This window comes from Helianthus annuus, chromosome 5 (assembly GCF_002127325.2).
Source record: "Helianthus annuus cultivar XRQ/B chromosome 5, HanXRQr2.0-SUNRISE, whole genome shotgun sequence".
Classification (NCBI taxonomy): Eukaryota; Viridiplantae; Streptophyta; class Magnoliopsida; order Asterales; family Asteraceae; genus Helianthus; species Helianthus annuus.
The window spans coordinates 153,490,386-153,505,239 of NC_035437.2; the positions used below are offsets into that span (position 1 = coordinate 153,490,386).

At 41.2% G+C, this 14,854-nt stretch overlaps 1 protein-coding gene across 1 annotated transcript in view; it reads left to right on the forward strand.

The window, feature by feature from the left end:
• The first annotated feature begins 2,648 nt into the window (after positions 1–2,648).
• The window catches only part of LOC110943770, a 33,589-nt gene continuing 21,383 nt past the window's right edge, over positions 2,649–14,854 (forward strand). Inside the window, exons 1-5 of the mRNA XM_022185504.1 lie at positions 2,649–2,807; positions 3,502–3,520; positions 3,604–3,768; positions 3,849–3,969; positions 4,227–4,354. Of these exons, the coding sequence (XP_022041196.1) occupies positions 2,649–2,807; positions 3,502–3,520; positions 3,604–3,768; positions 3,849–3,969; positions 4,227–4,354 (592 nt within the window). The remainder of the gene's footprint in view (positions 2,808–3,501; positions 3,521–3,603; positions 3,769–3,848; positions 3,970–4,226; positions 4,355–14,854) is intronic.

The following is a 14,854-nucleotide window of genomic DNA, read 5'->3' on the forward strand; positions in this document are numbered from 1 at the left end:
ACCCCAAGTTATAAAGAGTTTGTGCCAAGTGCATTCAAATCAATTTTATTAAACATTTTACAAAAGTGTCGGTTGAATGTATTTACCAGTGTAAACTGACGTATTTTCCCAAAAAGATTAAATGCAGGTACTAAGCGTAATTGGCTGGATAATTCTCCTTAGCATCAATAAAGAGTCTCGCAAGCTTAAGATGCCTACGTCTGTTGAACAATACTTATATTTTATTTTGATCCTCTGTGGATTATATTTCGACGATTGTGATACTTTGATATGACATTCAATGGTTGAAATATATTTATCTTTATGCTTCCGCTGTGCATTTATATATTGTGGTTTGACTATATTGTTGCCAACTACGTCACGGTAATCCCCCACCGGGCCCACCGGTGAAACACGTGGAAATCAGGGTGTGACAATTGCATCTTGGAATTTTCAGTTTTTGGTTTGCAATCATCAATTGGATGATGGAATGGCTCAAGAATTATCTAAGGTGGCCTAAAGATGGCCAAGGGATTGATTGTATTTGAAATCAGGTGAAACCACCATCATAATTCGTCATAACATCAAAGTCCCCAAATATCGCATGTTGAAACAGACAATGAGCATCATCGACGCCCTTCCTAGATTGCCTATGCAAGAAGCTGTTGTTTGATGTGGTAGTTATTGTCAGCTAACGTAATCGATCTTTAACACACACATTTTTTGAAATTTCCAGGTTGTAAAGAGAGGGGGCCATTTGAAGAAAGGGGCCCGAGCCAATCCAAAAATCATGCCAAAATCGGATGGATTGACCGTTCCCTAGACTTCCTTTTATCAACATATCAATCAACACCCCATAATTCAGCAAGTCATCCTTAATAGAAATTATTTGTTTACAAGTGCCTGCCAAAGATGATTTGATTGAAAGACAAGATGGAGCCCTCGGATTATGGTGTGTGGCTGTTATAACTCTTTGCCATAAGCTATCCTGCTCATCAAAGTAACGCCAATGCCATTTTGCAAGAAGACTAGCATTAAACGGGACCAAACCCAAACCACCATTAGACTTAGGTAACATTAGACCATGCGACCTAATGGATGCTATTCTTATCCTCTTTACCACTCCATAAGAACTTCCTTTTTAAGCCATCAAGTTTACGAATCACTCTCACCGGAGCCCGGTAGATGGAGAAGAAATAAGCAGGGAGGCATTCAAAAACATATTTTAATAAAGTAAGTATGCCGCCAACCAAAGCCTTCCACAAGGACAAACGCGCTTCAATAAGATCAATAACCGGTTCCAGTTTTTATAAAGATGCATGTTGACCGTAAAAGGAAGGAAACCGGGCTTGCAATGGAACAACGAATCCACAAGCTCTTCAACCTAATTCTTTTCCAGTCCCACCCCAAAGATATTCTACTTGTGAAAATCAACTTTTAAGCCCGAGACTAAGTAAAATGCACGTAATAATCTCATTACACACTCCACATTTTTCACTGACCACTCCCCTAAAACTAACACACATAATGTATATTTGTGAGTGAATATTTAAGTTTCCATAAGTTTGAAAATTTGAATATAAATTATTAATTTTGCTAGAATTTGCTTTTTTATACAAATTATTTTTTTCACTTTTATAAATAGAAAAAAAGAAGTTAATATCTCATGTCGATAAATAAATTAGTTATTTGCATTACTTGATCATCTTCTATCCATATTTATACCATATAATAAAAGAAATCATGTTGTCCATTGGAGACATCTCCTTTTTATTTCCCATATTTCTCTCCTGCTTATCTTATATTATTTAAATAAATAATAAATTAATATTCAATCTTATCCTACTTTGAATGTCAAATAGAATAATTCTCTTTTTCTAATAAAATATTATCCTCAAATTTAAATTGTTAATCTGAAATAGTTTTAAATTAAACGAACTATTTACTACGAAAATCAAACTTTGTATTAATATATTATTTATTTTTATTTTCATTATTAAAAAAGTTATTATATCGATTTTATTACATAATTTATAAATCAAATTGTCGGAATTGGTATCAACATTTTATCACTCAAATGACTGTTGATTTCCTTCTTGAATAATGTATATATTTTCCATGAACCATCTCCGCAATCACCCTATCAATCGTTTATCGAGTATATCTATTAGTTTTTTAAGATATATAAAATTAGATTTATTCAACTCGTGTAATACACGGAATTACATTTATTCAACCGTGTAATACACGGGGTTTTTAAAGATACAACTTTTAGTATATAAAATTACATTTATCAGGGTCCTAACCTAGTTTATTATCTATACTATCTATTAAATGAGCTTAGACGCTGACATAATTTTGCATACGTGTCATCTTATTAGCTATGCCACATTGCCTCCGCTGATGTCATAATTCCGATTTATTTATAATATTATGTATATATAATCTGTTTTTTATTTGTTATGAAAATGAAAAAGTTTCTTTTTTTAGGAGGCAAAATTTGAAAATGCATTGGGAGTTGTTTGGCCATTTAATGCACATCAGAAGTAATCATATCAACTCTCTCTTTCTTCTCGATTCAAACTCACAGCCCACATTTCTCTCTTTCTTCTATATTCTTCATCACAGGCAATTTCTAGGGTTTCTTTTACAAAGCTTCCACACGAAGAATGTCAGCGGAGAAGAAATCCACCGGTGAATCACCATCTTTGTCACTCAGTTTCATAGATGATTTGAATCCGTCGAAAGATATGTGGACTATCAAGTGTCGAATCATCCGGAAATGGTTTCAGTCCTTTCGGATGGACCTCATCTTGCTCGATGAGAAGGTATTAGTATTTGTGAAGTGTTGATTCTCTTATTTTACTGTTCTAGGGTTTATACAGTGGTGGTTGTCTAATCCGCGTGATTTTGGGTTTTTGTTTTCTTTCTCAGAGTTGGTTATGTAATAGAGGTTTGTGTTTTGTGTACTTTAGGTTTGTGTTTTTTGTTATACTCTTAGATATTTTGTAAAAGAAATGCACTTTAGGGTTAGATATAAAGGAACAAAGCTGAATATTGTTTGATTGGTTATTGATCATTGATAGATGTTTGTTGTGAGTTGCTGTTTGTTTGTTTGTTTGTTTTAGCGTTAGATGACTTTAGGGTTAGTTATAAAGAAACAAAGATGAATATTGTTTGGTTGGTTATTGATCATTGATAGATGTTTGTTGTGAGTTGTTGTTTCTTTGTTTGTTTTAGTGTTAGATGACATGAAACAAACTCGAATATTGTTTGGTTTTTGAAAGTGTTTCGTGTTTTGTGTAATTTAGTTTTGTGTATATTTTCTGTTTTGTGTTATATATTTTCTGTTTTGTGTTATTTAGGGTTATCTATACCTGGTGCTATGGTATGTTACTAATTGTTTCTTTGTTTTGTGTTATTTAGGGTTATCTATATTTTCTGCTGAGTATGTTTTATATTTTTTTGAGGTACCGTTTGTTTGTTTGTTTCTAAACTATCTGATTTCTCTTATTTGGTCAGGGTCGTAAAATTCAGGCAGGTATTAAGGCTCCATTGATACCTGTGTTTATCTCACAACTCATGAGGATGAGATTGTTATTCTATCCAGATTTGGTGTTGTAGAAAACACTGATGCCTACAAAGTTGTTAATCATGGTTACAAGATTAACTTTTACCGTTGTACGGTTGTTACACGTGCGAATGGTTGGCAAGGTGTTGATTACGGATTTAATTTCATGGCACATTCAGAAATTCTTAAAGGAGAAGGAAAGGATCTGCTCACTGTTGGTAGGACTGTTTCTGATAGTCTGATATATATTTTGCTTACATTTCGAATCTGATTACTGTTGCTATGTTTGCCATTTTAGATGTTGCTGGAACTGTTGTGTGGTGTGGAGATATGGAAATCTTTCCTAATGAAAGAAAAAGGATGAACTTGGATTTTCAAGATGTGCATAAATTCTACTTTGCCACTTATATTAATTGTTTGTGTGTTATTATTGTATTTAATGATTTTTCTTATTTATTACTAGACCAATGATTATGTTGTTTTATATCTGTTTGTGTGTTATTATTGTTTTAAATGTGTTATTATTGTATTTAATGTAGTGAAGATTCATTGCATTTAATACAAAGAAAGAGTAAATCATTGCCATTATTTATTGTAAATGATTAGTGTTCTTTTAGTAGATAGTATAGATTTTAGTGGAACTTTTAATGTTGTTTTTTTAATCTGTTTGTTGTAGGGGAGAAGTAGTTCGTTGTACTTTGTGGAATGGATATGCACAACAATTTAGTGATTTTTTGTCTCAAAAGAATCCGAATAAGAATGTGATGGCTGTCATTCAGCATGTGAAGATTAAGAAGTGGCAGGGTAATTTACATTTGACTGATTCACTTACTTTAGTGTTTCCAATGTGTTATTTGTTACATTTTTTAATAACATTTTCTTATTTCTGTGGACACTTGTAATGAATTGTTGGATATGTATATTGTTACGTGCAGGACAATATACCGTTCAGAATGATAAGTTTGGTGTGACAACCCTCACTAAACCAGGTATCCGTACGACTTAATTAACTATTAATTGTTGCCTAATTACTGTGCTTAACTGAGATTTCTGATAGACTGCTACTTGATTGTTGATACTTGTACATATCTGCATCATACTTGATTTTTCCGTCACTACATTATTTACTTACTGAACTCTAGTGACAAACATGATGCACAAAAGCACAGTAGCATTTGAACGGATAACCTATTGAACATGCTGATATAGCCAGCATCAGGCAAACACTGCCTCTAAAGGCCTGAATGAGCCAGAAATATTCTACTACACCCATAGTGTGTGTAGGGATACAAGGGTTGTATAGTTGCGTCTCTAGGAATAAGATACAGAGATTGGATGTCACACCCCCAAAATCCACATGCGGAACACCACCGCTTGGAGGCGTGACCGACCAGGATCCAGCCACCAATTATACTGAGCGTTGATTAATAGTAGAAATATTTGCTATCCAAAGTAGTTAGCAACATCGTAGTTTAAGTTCGATAATTAGTTTATACAAAACAGCGGAAGCATAAACCAAATAGTTTTAAAGATAGTTCTTAGTTCAAGATAATCAAACCCAACACACGGGTTTTGACGAACACTACACATCCCCAAGCAGCAGCTCCTCAGTCAAAGGTTACCTGCAAAGCATGCAGTAAGGGGTCAACAATAATGCTGAGTGAGTTCACTAGTTGTCCAGTTTTAGTTTACCAAAGACTTAAGTTGTTTAGATAAAGCATTTATAATCACGTTGTGGGGAGCTACCCCATCTGTAAGCTCACTAAACTGTAGATACCGAAACTGTTGACGGAAAGTTGTTGTGCCCCGAGTCAATGTCTATCGTCATTGACCATGTTGCAAGGTCTACTAGTTCACGCCCGATCTCCCCCGGTCACGGTGTGAGGTTGTTAAACCTAATAGCGCTATCAACTAATAACCCGTTCGCCCCCGGCGATTAATCGGTACTGTAAGCAGGGACTTAAAGTGATAGAGTTTCGTTTAGCATGGCTAGTTGTGATTTATAAATAATATCCAAACGTATCTCCCCCGGAGATAGTAATTACCCATTCTGGTTTCCCCCGGAGTAATGGGTCAAAAGTGTTTTTCCCAAAGTTGGTAGTTTGTTCGTGTCCCTCCGCGGGACGCATGCTTTTAGTGTGTGAACTCACCTTGGGTTGCTCGGCAGATTAGGTTACTTTGTCAAACACGTTGGTCACCACGTCCTAACATGGTTATTGGTATACAAGCATTCACGTATAATCTACACATAACTAACACGTTGCATGCATACAAACAGTCATAGGGTTATTGGGCCGGCCCTAATATTTACACAATCAAACAGCAACACATAGTCCAGTCAACAGGTAGCCCATATTACACACATTATGGCCCAATAACCAAAGTGGACAGCCCAGTCGCAACCAGGTGGTCTCGAGTCGCAACCAGGAGGTCTCGGCTTGTCACGCTGTGGTTGCGAGTCGCAACCGTGTGGTCTCGAGTTGTCACGCTGTGGTTGCGAGTCGCAACCGTGTGGTCTCGAGTTGTCACGCTGTGGTTGCGAGTCGCAACCGTGTGGTCTCGAGTCGCAATGCTGTCCTTTTCTTGTTCACGTGTTGATTCAGACTTAGTCAGGCTAAATTGTACCAAGCATCAGGCCCAAATCAGGAAACAACCAATAAGGTTTCAACTAACAATTTTCCTAATCTGACCATTAGTAAACATGGATCAAACATTGCCCTTTTTAAGCCTTCAAGTCATCTTCAACAAGTTCATCACAAGTTCATCAATTTTTAGGGTTTTCATGTCAAACATAACCATACATTTTTATGAACCAAATCACATATTTTAACAAGATCATTTGCAAGAAACAATGAAACATTCATTTTGTAACCTTGAACCTAGTTCGGTTGGCCATAATCATTCTTAAACCACCATTCTTTAGCCATTTTAAACATGTTATCAAGCTTTCATACATAAGGGTTTACACATATTGTCAAACTTCACAAATCATCCTAAAAATCATGCATAACACTTCTAACTAAGCACTTTCTAGTTCATTCAACACACATAAATCCTATACACATAATAGAACACTAACCGGTTATGAAGAAGGTGCCGAAATGAAGGAAGAAAATGAGAGAATGAAATGTCCGACTTGTGGTGATGATCTTGACCGAGATCCTTTGTTGTTACCGATTTGCTCCAAGCTTGAATCGAGAATTTAGAGAAGGAAAGTGGTGTTGTTGAGGGTTTTCTAGTGAGAGAGAAAGGTGGGTGTGTGTTGGTAACTAAAGAATGAAGGATGAGGGGAAGTTGGGATTTATATACAAGGTTTCAAAATTGGCTAAGGGGTTTCGGCCCAAACCGGTTACGGCCCAAGTGGCCCACTCGAGACCGAGTGGTCTCGAGTCGTGGTCTCGACTCACATACATATATATATATAATACATACATACAACACATATCATGCAAAAGGTCACGTTTCCATTTAATAACATATATATACACAAAGATATTACAAAATGTTCGTTCGGAAAAACCTATAGTGTCACATTATCCCCGAGTTTTAAGAACTTTCGTCCCGAAAGTTAAGGCAGCCACTGTCAAGCTAGCGTGTTTCAACGGGGTGTCACATCATCCCCCCGTTAGTTTGGAATTTCGTCCCGAAATTCGGTTGTAGCTTCAGTGCTGGGGGTTTCGTTTGGGAACAACTGGGGATACTTGTACTTCATCTGGTCTTCCCGCTCCCAGGTAAACTCTGGGCCACGTCGTGAGTTCCAACGAACTCGCACGAGAGGTATTTGGCTACGTTTGAAGGTTTTGATCTCTCGATCCGTGATCTCAATCGGTTCCTCAGTAAAGTGTAGCTGTTCATCAATAGTGAGTTCCTTGAAGGGAATTATGAGTGTTTCATCTGACAGACACTTCTTCAGATTAGACACGTGAAAAACATTGTGCACTGCACTCAGCTCTGCAGGCAGGTTCAATCTATAAGCAACCTTACCGATTTTCTCGGTAATTTCGAATGGTCCAACATATCGCGGATTCAGCTTGCCTTGTTTACCGAAACGAACCACACCCTTCCAGGGTGAGACTTTAAGTAGAACCCGGTCCCCGACCTGGAATTCTAGCGGTTTCCTACGCTTATCAGCGTAGCTTTTCTGACGGTCACGAGCTGCCGCCATGCGTTGTCTGATCTGGGTCATCTTTTCCGTCGTATCTACCACCAGTTCTGGGCCTGTGATTTGACTGTCACCGACTTCCGCCTAGCAAAGAGGTGATCGGCATTTACGACCGTACAATGCCTCAAAAGGTGCCGCCTGAATGCTAGTGTGGTAGCTGTTATTGTAGGAGAATTCCACCAGCGGTAGATGCTTCTCCCAGTTCTTGCCAAAATCGATCACACATGCTCTAAGCATGTCTTCCAGGGTTTGGATGGTGCGTTCAGACTGCCCATCCGTTTGTGGGTGGTAAGCGGTGCTCATGTCCAAACGTGAGCCAAAGGATTTGTGCATAGCTTGCCACAACTCGGAAGTAAAACGAGCGTCTCGGTCGGAAATAATGGAAGTTGGCACCCCGTGTCTCGAGACTACTTCCTTTAAATAGATTTCTGCCAAGGTAGAAAACTTGTCTGTTTCCTTAATGGCCAGAAAGTGTGCAGACTTAGTCAATCGATCTACTATTACCCAAATAGTGTCATTCCCGCGTTGGGATCTAGGTAGCCCCGTAACAAAATCCATGGAAATTTGCTCCCATTTCCACTTCGGGATTTCGGGTTGCTGGAGTAGGCCTGCTGGTTTCTGATACTCAGTCTTGACTCTTGCGCAGGTCAAACATTTGCTAACGTATGCTGCTATGTGGGCTTTCATGCCAGGCCACCTGTAAGTGGTCCTTAAGTCGTGGTACATCTTATCTGAACCAGGATGTACTGAATAACGGGACTTGTGGGCTTCGTCCATCACAAGCTCACGCAGATCTCCGTAGAGTGGAACCCAAATGCGCCCTGCCACATAGTAAGCGCCGTCTTCTTTTTGCTCTAGTCGTTGTCTCGATCCTCGCAGGGACTCAGCCCTGATGTTTTCCGGTTTTAGAGCTTCAGTCTGAGCATTTCGAATCTGGGTAGGGAGGTTAGACTGGATAGTAAGTTGTAGCGCTCGCACGCGCTTGGGCGTAGTGTCTTTTCGGCTGAGGGTGTCTGCCACAACATTGGCCTTGCCCGGATGGTACTTGATGGCGCATTCATAATCATTCAGGAGTTCGACCCATCGACGTTGCCGCATGTTTAATTCCTTTTGCTTGAAGATATGCTCGAGACTCCTGTGATCGGTGTAAATGGTGCACTTGGTACCGTACAGGTAATGTCTCCATATCTTAAGCGCAAAGATCACTGCTCCTAGTTCCAAGTCGTGCGTAGTGTAGTTCCTTTCGTGAGTCTTAAGTTGTCGAGAGGCGTAAGCAATAACTTTGTCGCGTTGCATTAACACACAACCGAGCCCATGGATGGATGCATCGCAGTAAACCACAAAGTCGTCAGTGCCTTCAGGCAACGAGAGAATAGGAGCACTACAGAGATTATCCTTTAGTTTCTGAAATGCGGTTTCCTGAGCTTCACCCCATTTATAAACCATACCCTTCTGAGTAAGAGCCGTGAGAGGCTGAGCAATCTTTGAGAATCCCATGATAAATCTTCGATAGTACCCTGCTAGTCCCAAGAATTGGCGGACTTCGGTCGGAGTCTTAGGGGTAGGCCAATTCTTTATAGAGTTGATCTTTGCAGGGTCGACGTGAATTCCATCCTTGTTAACCACGTGCCCAAGGAAATGGACTTCTCGAAGCCAGAAGTCGCATTTTGAGAACTTGGCATACAGTTGCTCATTGCGAAGGAGTTCGAGGATAAGGCGTAGGTGTTGTTCATGCTCTTCTTGACTTTTCGAGTAGATCAGGATGTCGTCTATAAACACGATCACAAATTTGTCGAGGTAAGGTTTGCACACTCGGTTCATGAGATCCATGAATACCGCGGGCGCGTTGGTCATTCCAAAGGGCATGACAAGGAATTCATAATGACCATAACGAGTTCTGAAGGCAGTTTTGGAGATGTCTTCATTACGGACCCTTAGCTGATGATAGCCCGATCGTAAGTCGATCTTAGAGTAGTAGCTCGATCCTTGCAACTGATCGAATAGGTCGTCGATTCGCGGGAGAGGGTAACGATTCTTGATGGTAACCTTGTTCAGTTCACGGTAGTCGATGCACATTCGGAACGTGCCATCCTTCTTTTTAAGAAAGAGTACCGGTGCTCCCCAGGGTGATGAACTAGGGCGGATAAACCCTTTATCCAATAGTTCCTGTAGTTGAGTAGAGAGTTCCTTCAATTCTGCGGGGGCTAGTCGATAAGGCGCACGAGCTATAGGCGCTGCTCCGGGAGCTAGCTCGATTTGAAATTCGACCTGACGGTGGGGAGGAAGTCCAGGTAGTTCTTCAGGAAATACCTCGGGGTAGTCACGCACTACCGGAAAATCTTCAATCCTCTTTTCCTTTTCCTGCGTGTTGGTGACAAGTGCTAAGATAGCGGTGTGTCCTTTTCGTAAACACTTCTGGGCCTTCAAGAATGAGATAACGCCTGAGATTTCTCCACCTTTGCCACCTTGTACAATAAGGGGTTTGCCAGAACGGCGGGGAATACGAACTGCTTTCTCTTGACAGAGGATCTCAGCGCGATGCTTGGATAACCAATCCATGCCGATAACAACATCGAAGCTTCCAAGAGTAACAGGGAAAAGATCGATGCTAATCGTCTGACCAGACAGTTCTAATTTGCAGCCTTTGATAACATGTGAGGCCTCGATGTTTCTACCATTAGCTAATTCGACGATATGATGCGAACTTAGTAACGAAAGCGGACGCTTAAGCTTCTTACTAATACGTAGGGACACATAACTAGCATCGGCTCCAGAATCAAATAATACAGAAACATAACGATCATCGAGTAGGAACTTACCCGCCACGACATTGGGGTCATTCCTTGCTTCTCCAGCTCCAATCACAAAAGCCCTTCCCCTTGCACCATTCCCAGCATTGTTGTTCTGATCGTTGTTTCCAGCTCCCTGATTGTTGTTGCGGTTCTGGTTCAGTTCAGGGCAATTCTTCTTAAAGTGCCCCTCAGCTCCGCACTGGAAACAACCCTTGGCGTTCCTGTGATGTTGTTGCTGGTTCTGCCCCACGGGACGTGGACTCCTACAGTCCTTGGCCTCATGCCCCATCTTGTTACATCGCTGACACTGACTTTTCCCACAAGGCCCACTGTGATGTCGATTGCACTTGTTGCACTTGGGGTGGTTACCGCGATAGCCACCCTGTTGTTGAGTGCCCTTGTTGTTTTCAGTTTTCCTTTGCTGTGCTGGGGCCTGAGTGGGGTTAGCATCCTTGCTTTGATTTCCTTCCCACTTACGCTTGTTGTCACTAGAAGTTCCGACAGTAGCACTGATCCTTTTGGGCAACCTGCCCTCTTCTACGGCCTGGTCAGTGAGTTTGTGAGCAAGTCGAACGATCGGCTGAATGGTAGTGAGGTTGGCTGAAGTTACATGGCTTCGAATTTCTCGGGCCAAACCCTTGACGTACAACTCGATTCTTCGATACATAGGTCGGGACATGTTTGGGCAAAGAGCAGCATAGTCATTGGACAGCTTGGTGTAGGTTTCAATCTCTGACCCAACCATCTTAAGCGCATAGTACTCGTTCTCAAGTTTGTGGATGTCATCCCGGTGACAGTACTCCTCCTTAATCATGTCCTTGAAATCCTCCCACGCAGTAGCATTAGCAGTTTCCAATCCAAACATCTGAATTTGCGCCTTCCACCAGGAAAGCGCGTTTCCTTCAAGCGTAGCAGTAGCAAACTTCACCCAATTCGCAGGGGGACACTCACAGACAGCAAAGACAACTTCAACTTTCTCAATCCAGTGCAGAAGACCTATGGCACCCTCAGTGCCGTTGAAAGGGAGAGGCTTGCAATCCATGAAAGTTTTGAAAGTACACACGGGTGGTTGCGCAGGTGCATGCTGACCTGTTCGTGAGAAGCGAAGCGTATAGATTTAGGGATAAAAGGCGATGTGGCGGTAGGGTCTAAACATCCTAGGATAACGAGTTTACCTCCAGGGTGAGCTGCGAAAACTGCAGCCACCGTGTTAAGCAGGTTAGTGAATTGAGCCTGAGTCATGTTGATGTTTCCTCTTCCACGTCCACTCATTGTCTTCATAATCAGAAAACATAGTATGAGTGTGATGTCGTAATGTAGCGAGAATGAGATAGAAGAGAGAGGTGTATCTATCTAATTAGGCACACTAGTACGTATAGCAAAACAGGAAACATAAGGTAAGCAAACAAGTAAACACTAGTCCGAGCTATGAGGTCAAATGTGTTGAGCCTTGCACTTGGAGTGTAGTGTCGTCGCGAGTCACAGGTTATAGTCTGGTTTTTCTCCAAAAAGATTTTCCCCTTTTTAAAACCAAGTTCACTATAACCAATGGCTCTGATACCAATCTGTCACACCCCCAAAATCCACATGCGGAACACCACCGCTTGGAGGCGTGACCGACCAGGATCCAGCCACCAATTATACTGAGCGTTGATTAATAGTAGAAATATTTGCTATCCAAAGTAGTTAGCAACATCGTAGTTTAAGTTCGATAATTAGTTTATACAAAACAGCGGAAGCATAAACCAAATAGTTTTAAAGATAGTTCTTAGTTCAAGATAATCAAACCCAACACACGGGTTTTGACGAACACTACACATCCCCAAGCAGCAGCTCCTCAGTCAAAGGTTACCTGCAAAGCATGCAGTAAGGGGTCAACAATAATGCTGAGTGAGTTCACTAGTTGTCCAGTTTTAGTTTACCAAAGACTTAAGTTGTTTAGATAAAGCATTTATAATCACGTTGTGGGGAGCTACCCCATCTGTAAGCTCACTAAACTGTAGATACCGAAACTGTTGACGGAAAGTTGTTGTGCCCCGAGTCAATGTCTATCGTCATTGACCATGTTGCAAGGTCTACTAGTTCACGCCCGATCTCCCCCGGTCACGGTGTGAGGTTGTTAAACCTAATAGCGCTATCAACTAATAACCCGTTCGCCCCCGGCGATTAATCGGTACTGTAAGCAGGGACTTAAAGTGATAGAGTTTCGTTTAGCATGGCTAGTTGTGATTTATAAATAATATCCAAACGTATCTCCCCCGGAGATAGTAATTACCCATTCTGGTTTCCCCCGGAGTAATGGGTCAAAAGTGTTTTTCCCAAAGTTGGTAGTTTGTTCGTGTCCCTCCGCGGGACGCATGCTTTTAGTGTGTGAACTCACCTTGGGTTGCTCGGCAGATTAGGTTACTTTGTCAAACACGTTGGTCACCACGTCCTAACATGGTTACCAGTATAGGTCAGGTTTGGTATACAAGCATTCACGTATAATCTACACATAACTAACACGTTGCATGCATACAAACAGTCATAGGGTTATTGGGCCGGCCCTAATATTTACACAATCAAACAGCAACACATAGTCCAGTCAACAGGTAGCCCATATTACACACATTATGGCCCAATAACCAAAGTGGACAGCCCAGTCGCAACCAGGTGGTCTCGAGTCGCAACCAGGAGGTCTCGGCTTGTCACGCTGTGGTTGCGAGTCGCAACCGTGTGGTCTCGAGTTGTCACGCTGTGGTTGCGAGTCGCAACCGTGTGGTCTCGAGTCGCAATGCTGTCCTTTTCTTGTTCACGTGTTGATTCAGACTTAGTCAGGCTAAATTGTACCAAGCATCAGGCCCAAATCAGGAAACAACCAATAAGGTTTCAACTAACAATTTTCCTAATCTGACCATTAGTAAACATGGATCAAACATTGCCCTTTTTAAGCCTTCAAGTCATCTTCAACAAGTTCATCACAAGTTCATCAATTTTTAGGGTTTTCATGTCAAACATAACCATACATTTTTATGAACCAAATCACATATTTTAACAAGATCATTTGCAAGAAACAATGAAACATTCATTTTGTAACCTTGAACCTAGTTCGGTTGGCCATAATCATTCTTAAACCACCATTCTTTAGCCATTTAAACATGTTATCAAGCTTTCATACATAAGGGTTTACACATATTGTCAAACTTCACAAATCATCCTAAAAATCATGCATAACACTTCTAACTAAGCACTTTCTAGTTCATTCAACACACATAAATCCTATACACATAATAGAACACTAACCGGTTATGAAGAAGGTGCCGAAATGAAGGAAGAAAATGAGAGAATGAAATGTCCGACTTGTGGTGATGATCTTGACCGAGATCCTTTGTTGTTACCGATTTGCTCCAAGCTTGAATCGAGAATTTAGAGAAGGAAAGTGGTGTTGTTGAGGGTTTTCTAGTGAGAGAGAAAGGTGGGTGTGTGTTAGTAACTAAAGAATGAAGGATGAGGGGAAGTTGGGATTTATATACAAGGTTTCAAAATTGGCTAAGGGGTTTCGGCCCAAACCGGTTACGGCCCAAGTGGCCCACTCGAGACCGAGTGGTCTCGAGTCGTGGTCTCGACTCACATACATATATATATATAATACATACATACAACACATATCATGCAAAAGGTCACGTTTCCATTTAATAACATATATATACACAAAGATATTACAAAATGTTCGTTCGGAAAAACCTAGAGTGTCACATTATCCCCGAGTTTTAAGAACTTTCGTCCCGAAAGTTAAGGCAGCCACTGTCAAGCTAGCGTGTTTCAACGGGGTGTCACATCATCCCCCCGTTAGTTTGGAATTTCGTCCCGAAATTCGGTTGTAGCTTCAGTGCTGGGGGTTTCGTTTGGGAACAACTGGGGATACTTGTACTTCATCTGGTCTTCCCGCTCCCAGGTAAACTCTGGGCCACGTCGTGAGTTCCAACGAACTCGCACGAGAGGTATTTGGCTACGTTTGAGGGTTTTGATCTCTCGATCCGTGATCTCAATCGGTTCCTCAGTAAAGTGTAGCTGTTCATCAATAGTGAGTTCCTTGAAGGGAATTATGAGTGTTTCATCTGACAGACACTTCTTCAGATTAGACACGTGAAAAACATTGTGCACTGCACTCAGCTCTGCAGGCAGGTTCAATCTATAAGCAACCTTACCGATTTTCTCGGTAATTTCGAATGGTCCAACATATCGCGGATTCAGCTTGCCTCGTTTACCGAAACGAACCACACCCTTCCAGGGTGAGACTTTAAGTAGAACCCGGTCCCCGACCTGGAATTCTAGCGGTTTCCTACGCTTATCAGCGTAGCTTTTCTGACG